Raw genomic sequence first — 8815 nt, 5'->3', positions numbered from 1 at the left:
TTGGAATATGCTGTTTAAGGAGGCATGGTGAGTTGCTACAGTACATCTTGTATATGGTACATACTGCTGCCAGTGTGCATTGGCTGTGGAGGGAGTGAATGTTGAATGTGGTGGATGGGGTTCCGGTCAAGCGGGCTGCTTTGTCTTGGATGGTGTTGAGCTTTCTGAATGTTGCTGGAGCCGCACTCATGGAGGCAAGCGGAGAGTATTCCATCATACTCCTAACTTGAGTTTTGTAGATGATGGACAGGCTTTGGGGAGTCAGGAGGTGAGTTACTCACTGCAGAATTCCCAGCCTCTGACCTGCTCTTGCAGCCACAGTATTTATGTGGCTGCTTCAGTTCAGTTTCTGGTCAATGGTAACTCTTAGAATGTTGATAGTGGAGGATTCAGCAATGGTAATCCCGTTGAATGTCAGGGGAGATGGTTCGATACTCTCTTGTTGGAGGTTGTTATTGCCTGGCACTTGTGTGGTGCGAATGTTACTTGCCACTTATCAGCCCAAACCTGCTCCTGACAACATGTGCCTTAAGGTACTGCTGTTCTCTGGGAACAGAAGTGCAAAAAGAAATTCCAGAGACAATTAAGCCGTTCTCATATACCAGCAGGGCGGAGTCACGTTAGGAATGTGTATTCACTGTTGGGTTCAGTTCCGGACAATTTTGATGGACAATTTTGGGGTGGGATTTTAGTGAGCTCCTCTGTCTCATTTCCTTCTTTCTTTTCTTTTACCACCTGAAATCAATAGTAGTCAGAAGGAAAATCCAGGCCAACATCTTTCAGAAATACTAAGATTACTGCTGTTAGGTCCTGGGACTCCAATTTTGAACATCGATTTTTGTTTGGCTTTAAAAATACTGGTCAATTGGATGGAAACAGGACTTTGCTGCCTTTGGTGTTACTTAGAGGATTGTTTACACCAAAACCGTTGGATGTACTGAGGGAGTGTACAGCAGCGGGGGCATGTTCAGAGTAGGAGGGGATGAGATTGCTTTCTCTTACGGCAATACTCTTCCCAAAGCATTCAGTCCTCCCACTCAAATATCAAAAGATGTACCAGAAAACAGAAGGACCAGCAGGCACTGCAGCAGCTTCTATGGCAGAAACTGTTACTGGGCTATTTTAAATCAAAAGGCCGTCCTACAAAATCAAGCAGCTATACACATCTTGTACTTCTCCATCTGTAGTATGCTGCAGCAGGATAGGATTACAGTCAGCAAGAGGAAGTGCAGAGACAAAATACAGTAGATGCAAATAGATATACCACAAATAGGCACAAATAGGAAATAAGCTAGTTGCATTTCATGTCAGAGATATCCAGAGAGTTTGTTAAGAATTCCCCCAGCTCCAGGGTGGCAGGCTTGGAGTTGTGAGGGGTTGGAAATGGGAAAATAGAGGGGAATGGTGTCAGGATTGCTCCCTAATGCATTTCTGCTGCTGAGGAAATTTCTCCGAGGCAGGCCGGGATGGGGGTTAGCTGCCTGCTGAATGGAGGATGGTGATGGGCAGTCAATTTAAATAAATAAGTCCCCGAACAGGGACAATTTAGGGGACGGCCTGCCTGCAGCAGGCTGGGTGTCCATTGGAGTCAGAGGCACCATCTCCTAAAGATGGGGCCACCAGCAGCAAAGGTCTTATTCACAGCCTAAATACCGTCGCGAGAGGGTGTCCCCTCTGCTCCAATGGGCCTGCCTGCTTGGCCCCTCTGAACTTTTACTTTAAATTTATGCCTCTGAGGGTGACTCCATTTTGAGGTGCCCTCAAGGTCTCCTATCTGTCTCAGCAGCGCCCACTTTTCCTGGTGGGGCTGCTCAGGTTCTCGAGCTGCTGGCCCTCTGATTAGGCCGGCAGCATTGGGAGTCTGTCCGCTGTCTTTAATTGGAAGGGTTCCAATTAGGAGGACACCTCCAGGAAAATAACTGTCCCGGTCTGGCTCCCACCAAGTGTGGGCTCAGGAACCCCCATTTGTTCCCAATAACTGGGTCCCAAAGCCTGCGGGAAAATCCTGCCCTTTCGTTCTGATGGTGCAAAATAATGCATCAGTACAGCAAAGGATGGGCTTCTATGGTATATGCAGTGAATAATAATGCTAAATGTTTCTTGGGCCATCAAACCATTAGTTATCCAGATTAGGCGCAAAAACTGCAATTGTGGAAGTTTGTCTTTTTAATACAAATGATTCTGATGCCATAAAGATGCAAACAAAGTTACAGAAAGTGCACTGTAGGTCTCAGTGAGGAGAAATTTTAAAAATTGATGAAAACAATTACCATACAAATGCCAGAAGTACGACTTTGTGTCCTGTTACAATGCATTCAGAATTGGCATAAATGCAGTAAATTCATACGAGTTGCACTTTTGCATGGGGTGAAGCTATGTTAACAAATGACAAAGAGCTTCAGTGAAGTGACTTACACATATTTTTATGTTGTGCGCAAATTTTCTCAACCTTTTATGTAGAAAATTGACACTACATTGTTCTGTCTAGACTTTCTTGAAATTCCAGGCCATGATATCCATTCAAATCACAAGGGAATAAACTTTGGCAGAGTTCGACCTTGGGCAGTGTGCATAACCTTAAATGTAAGGCCACTTATGTGTGTGATCAGTCTCACAGTAACTGAAAGACTGTAAAGCAGAACCTTAACCCTGTAACACCCCCTTTTCATTTTTACGACAGGATAAATTTTCACTGAAACAACAAAATACAGTGAGTTTTTGTTGGTTAAAATAGTTTGAAAATAGTAGATTGAATCAATCCAGAAGAGATTAAAGCATTTTCTTCCGAACATATGTTTTACAGTTAAATAATTAGCAAGCTGTTTGAAAAATTGCATTTCATAAGATATCCATAGCAATGTTATGTGGCAGCTTTAGGCAACCAGTTGTCAATTTAGACTCAATTTAAAGCAAGCAAAAGGTACTGAGCAAAGTCTGCAGTAGACCTACTCCAGACAAAACTTCTCTGAACATCAAACATTGACTCCGAAAGTTCAACATGCATCCTTTACATAGAATGATTTGATGAGACACAGTTTACATCTTTGACCATGTAAATGTCACAAAGCTTCTATATCCTAGCCAATTTGCAGGGCTACGGGGAAAAGGCAGGGGAATGGGACTAGCTGAGTTGCTCTTGCAGAGAGTTGGCATGGACACGATGGACCAAATGGCCTCCTTCTGTGCTGTAACCATTCCATGATTCCACATTCTAGCTAATTTGCATACTTGAGAGCCCAGCTTTGTCTTGCAGATAGATAACTTTGCTCCAGCCTCCATTTTAGTTTTGTGAAGAAATATAAACTTCTGTTGACTTAGATACTTCTCTCCTCCTGCACTATTCTTTTGCTATTTACAGATCTTCAAGATCCATTTTTTGCTTCTATACCCGTCGCATTATCACCTGAAAGGTCATCGACCTGAAACATTAACTCGCTTTCTCTCTCCACAGATGCTACCAAACCTGCTGAATATTTCCAGCTTTTTCTGTTTTTATTTTATTATCACCTCCTTTTGCCTTGCACCACAACCCCATTTGCCATTTAACTTCTCCTGCACTTGACCCTGTCGCAGACCTTTTGTTTTTTCCTGCCCCCCACATTTCCCTGGCTCTTACTTAAAACCGGTTCATCTCTAACATTGCCCAGGTCTCATGAAATGTTAAAACAAAAGCAAAATACTGCAAATGCTGGAAATCTGAAATAAAAACATAAAGTGCTGGAAATACTCAGCAGGTCCGACAGCATCTGTAGAGAGAGAAGCAGAGTTAACATTTCAGGTCAGAGACCTTTCATCAGGACACTATTACAACAAAAGGGAAGTTGTGTGATAAGGCAGAGAGCAGGAGAGATTAAATATCAAAGCTGTCATGAGACAAAGGCAAAGAGCATGTTAATGCTTATGGTGAAAGACAAAGCATTAGTCCAGAGACAGTGTTAATGGCAGAGTAATGAGCAACACTGTCCACATGAAAAAACAGGCACATTGCTGAAAACATCCATCCCCCACCAGGACAGTCTGAGGGCTCTCTGCTTCTTCCTTGAACAGAGGCCCAACCAGTCCCCATCCACCACCACCCTCCTCTGCCTGGCTGAACTGGTTCTCACAATGAACAACTTCTCCTTCAACTCTACTGACTTCCTCCAAATAAAAGATAAAAGGTGTTGCTATGGGTACCCTCATGGGTCCTGGTCAAGCCTGTCTTTTCGTGGGATATGTCGAACATTCCTTGTTCTAGAATAAAAGCAAAATACCGCGGATGCCGGAAATCTGAAATAAAAATAGAAAGTTCTGGAAATAGTCAGCAGGTCAGGCAGCATCTGTGGAGAGAGAAGCAGAATTAACCTTTCAGGTCTGTGACCTTTTATCAGAGCTGAGTTAACTCTGCTTCTCCCTCCACAAATGATGCTAGACCTGCTGAGTATTTCCAGCACTTTCAGTTTTTATTCCTTGTTCCGACTCAGGCCCCCTCCCTCGCCTCTTTTTCCAGTACACTGATGACTGTATTGGTGCCGCTTCGTGTTCTCGCCCCAAACTGGAAAACGTTATCAACTTTGCTTCCAATTTCCACCCTTCTCTCACCTTTACATGGTGTATCTCCGACACTTCACTTCCCTTCCTCGACTTCTCTGTCTCCATCTCTGGAGATAGGCTGTCTATTAATATTCATTAAAAGCCCACTGACTCCCACGGCCACCTTGACTACACTTCCTCGCACCCAGTTTCCTGTAAGGACTCCATCCCATTCTTCCAGTTTTTCTATTTCCGACGCATCTGCTCTGATGATGCTGCCTTCCACAGCAGAGCTTCTGATATGTCTTCCTTTTTCTTCAACCGAGGATTTCCCCCACGGTGGTTGACAGAGCCTTCAACCGTGTCTGACCCATTTCCTGCACTTCTGCCCTCACCCCTTCCCCTCCCTCCCTGAGCTGCGACAGGGTTCCCCTTGTCTTCACTTTCCACCCCATCAGCATACACATCCAAAGGATCATCCTCTGCCATTTCTGCCAGCTCCAGCATGATGCCACCACCAAACATATCTTCTCTTCCCCTCCCCTGACTGCATTCCGAAGAGACCGTTCCCTCTTAGACACCCTGGTCCACTCCTCCATTACCCCCATCCCCTTCCCATGGCACCTTCCCATGCAATCGCAGGAGGTGTAATACCTGCCCTTTTACCATCTCTCTCCTCATCCTCCAAGGCCCCAAACACTCCTTTCAGGTGAAGCAGTGATTTACTTGTACTTCCTTCAATTTAGTATACTGTATTTGCCGCTCACAATGCGGTCGCCTCTACACTGGGGAGACCAAACACAGCTTGGGTGACTGCTTTGCGGAACACCTCCACTCAGTCCGAAAGCATGACCCCAAGCTTCCAGTTGCTTGTCATTTTAACACCCCCTCCCTGCTCTCATGCCAACATTTCTGACCTTGGCCTGCTGCAGTGAACATCAACACAAGCTCAAGGCGCAGCACCCGATCTTTCAATTTAGCACTCTACAGCCTTGTGAACTCAACATTGAGTTCAAAAATTTCAGAGCATGACTGGCCTTTTTTTCTATTTTTCTTTAACCATGTGCCCCTGTTTATTCATGTGGACAGTGTTGCTCATTACTCTGCCATAAACACTGTCTCTGGACTAATGCTTTGTCTTTCACCACAAGCATTAACATGCTCTTTGCCTTTGTCCCATAACAGCTTTGTTATTTAATCTCTCCTGCCCTCTGCCCCATCACTCACCTTCCCTTTTGTTGTGTTTTCCTCCAAATGCGCCCCCACCATCTTCACTTCCTTCAAACCTAATTCTTTTCTAACCTTTGCCAGTTCTGATGAAAGGTCACAAAGCTGAAACATTGGGCTGGATTTTACGTTGGGCGGAAGGGAGCTGGCCACCGACGTAAAAGTCGGTGGCAAACCTGCTTCCACCTAGCCCAGGGATCCGTCCTGCATTTTGCGGGTCCCCAGGCTTTAATTGTTCAGAGGCAGGACTTCACCCACTCGAGGGAGGAAGTCCCGCCTCATTGAGCTGCGGGCCAATCATCAGGCCGGCAGCTCTTAGTCCCAGCAGCGCCACCGGAAGCAGTGGCCACTGCTGGAACTTCAGCCCAGCCGAGGACATGGAGCCAGGAGTGTGAGTAAGTTGGGGTTGCCTTGGCGGGGGTCATCGGTCAGACCCTGGCGAGGCAAGGGTGGTCATTTGGAGGGGAAGAGGGCGTCGGGTCCTGGGGGTGGTTGGGGAGACGGGGGTGGCCCTCAATCGGGCACCCTGTGCCCAATTGTCATGGCCCCGCCCTCACCTCGAGCGCTTAGAGGCCGCCAAGTTTCACCAGGTGGCCTTTCACGTCTCCAGGACTTCCACCTGCCATGGGTAAAATCCCCGTGGGGGTGGGCGAAGGCCCTTAGGTGGCTATTAAATGGCCATTTAAGCGCCTTGATTGTCCTGGGGCAGGCAGCCCATTTTCCGCCTTCCCCCGACCCTATGTAAAGTGGGGCGGGGTGGAGGTGGGAGCGGGTCGGGAAGGCCACCCAGAGCCTCCCACTCAATTTTACGCCACCCCCTCCCCCCCCCCCCCCACCCGGCCACCATCTGGCTCGCTGGGGTGGCGTAAAATTCTGGACGTTAACCCTGCTTCTCTCTCCACAGATGCTGCCTGAACTGGTGAGTATTTCCAGCACTTTCTGTTTTTTTCTCATGAAATGTTATTGGGCTGACACTCTCTCCGTAGCTGCTGCCTAACCTGTTAAGTGTTTCCACCATTTTCTGATTTCATTTCAGATTTCCAGCATCAACTTCTGTCAACTGCTTTTTTAAAAAAAATACACCGATTCAACAACCATAAAAAAGAGACGTTCGCCACTTAAATCTTCCTGTTTCAGGCAGGGCAATTTGTACTTCAAGCACAATTTATGCGCCTGTCTTCTGGCTATTTGTATTTGATTTCCAGAACTCTTTAATGACAAAATAGTAATAGATGGCATCCAGGACACAGTTTATATTTGCTAAACACAGGCAGATTTGGAGAAAGTTGCGCAGACGCACCACGTAACTATCTAATATCCAGCAATTCCGTGCTAAAAAATACATCAGGATCCCCACGTGATACGGGGTGAAACAAACAAGGAATACCAACAGATTTGAAAGGACAATCTTCATGGATTTGCTACTGGATCTGTTCCCAGATTTCAGGGCGCCGCTTCTCTGCAGAGTTCTGATAATCTGAATGGAGCAGAAGATCATGATGAGAGCGGTGACTAGAAATATGGTTTGGAGCAATGCAACAGTAGTCACTTTCCAAACAGAGGCTGAATGATTGAAGAAACAATTTTTCGACGTCTTTTTGGAATAAATGTAGATGCTGCAAGACGAGACAACAATCCAAACCACGGCGCAAGCGATCCCAGTTTTCTTTGGGGATCTGAAAGTTCTGGCCAGAAAGGGGTGTTTTATGGCGATGTAGCGATCCATACAGATCAACGTTATAATCAGGATACTTGCATAAGTGTTCACATAGTACAGTGATTCCAACAGGTTGCAGAATCTCGGACTCAGAGACCACTCCCCTATCTGGTAGGCGTAGATTTTGAATGGCAGGGAGAAAAGCAACAATATGTCTGAAACAATCAGGTTGGTCATATAGATGGTCGACTCTGTCCGCTTTTGAAGTTTAAAGCACAGGATCCACAATGCGATCCCGTTGAGGAACAATCCTAAAATAAACGTCGGTAGATTGACTATTGCCTGAAATCTCTTCACGGAATCATCCACTGCGTTTAACATCCTGCTTGATGTACAATTCATTGCTGAAACAAATAGAATGAAGACCTGAATTGTTATCAAGATAAAGGAATTTCCAAATCTCACTAATTAGAAATCATGCTTTTTTATTTTACAAAATGTGATTTGGTGTCTTTCACCCTTCAAAGTAAATCCAGCTTTTTAAAACAATCTTCCTGACATTTAACGATCATAAATCAGATTCTAACTTCCCTCTATGTTGATGCAATAATAATCGAGGTATTAAGATATTACGGAAAAACGCTTACCGTCTGCCAAGGTTTGGTTCATTTTTGCTGTGTTATTGGAACTGCACGCTTCAACGGTGATCTAACTGTGAATTCGTGTAAATCGAGACCTGTACAGAGGCTTCCTCTTTTCAGATGTTTGGCACCACGACAGAAATTGTTAAGCAAATGGAAGAAATTTTCATTGGTTTACATTTCAATAAAATCACTAGCAACATTGCAACATATTGTTTGTTCAGCAAACTGTTGTACAAGCTTTCAGGGGCCTCAAACACATTCTCCTGAATTGGCATATACATTTTCCTAAAAATAAATGTGAACACATGCGGTTATTAGTGCACAAATCGGCTAGCAACTAGTGGCCAGGAAGAAATACATCATGAATTGCGTATTGTCACATTAATTTGGACATTAAACTTGCCACAAAAAGTAACATCTAGTAATTAAAAACATAATTGTTTATCACTTCCAATCGACCTCACTTACCCAGAAAGTGAACAGTTACCCCTCCTTCAAGTTACAGCGTGTCCGATTGCAAAGTTTTTGCAGTTGGCAGCAAGTCTAATGTACCAACCCAGTTTGAATCCAAACAAGAAATTACAAATATATCATTTTAAATTTTAAATGTCTTATTATTGCTTTTTGTCTCTTTTTTTCTCTCCATCCAGTCTTTTCCTCACTTCATTTCTCTTTCTGCACCTGATTTGACATTGAATTCACTCACTATAACTCATCCTCCTTCTCACTCCTTCAATCTCACTGGTTAAGGAGATGACCTGCTTGTCCCATTGTT

The 8815-nt window shown here is 44.8% G+C and overlaps 1 protein-coding gene across 1 annotated transcript; it reads right to left on the bottom strand.

Moving 5' to 3' along the window:
- Nucleotides 1-2166: 2166 nt before the first annotated feature.
- LOC137375234 (lysophosphatidic acid receptor 6-like) lies at nucleotides 2167-8326 on the bottom strand. Its single transcript, XM_068042085.1, has 2 exons — nucleotides 8044-8326; nucleotides 2167-7800 (listed from the first exon to the last, which is right to left on the bottom strand). Exons 1-2 carry the CDS (start codon nucleotides 8063-8065, stop codon nucleotides 6905-6907), a joined length of 918 nt encoding a protein of 305 aa, XP_067898186.1. The 5' UTR covers nucleotides 8066-8326; the 3' UTR covers nucleotides 2167-6904.
- Nucleotides 8327-8815: the final 489 nt, after the last annotated feature.

Source organism: Heterodontus francisci, chromosome 11 (assembly GCF_036365525.1).
Source record: "Heterodontus francisci isolate sHetFra1 chromosome 11, sHetFra1.hap1, whole genome shotgun sequence".
Lineage (NCBI taxonomy): Eukaryota > Metazoa > Chordata > Chondrichthyes > Heterodontiformes > Heterodontidae > Heterodontus > Heterodontus francisci.
Note: the sequence above shows the minus strand (reverse complement) of the source record. Positions and strands in the feature narration are given on the sequence as shown.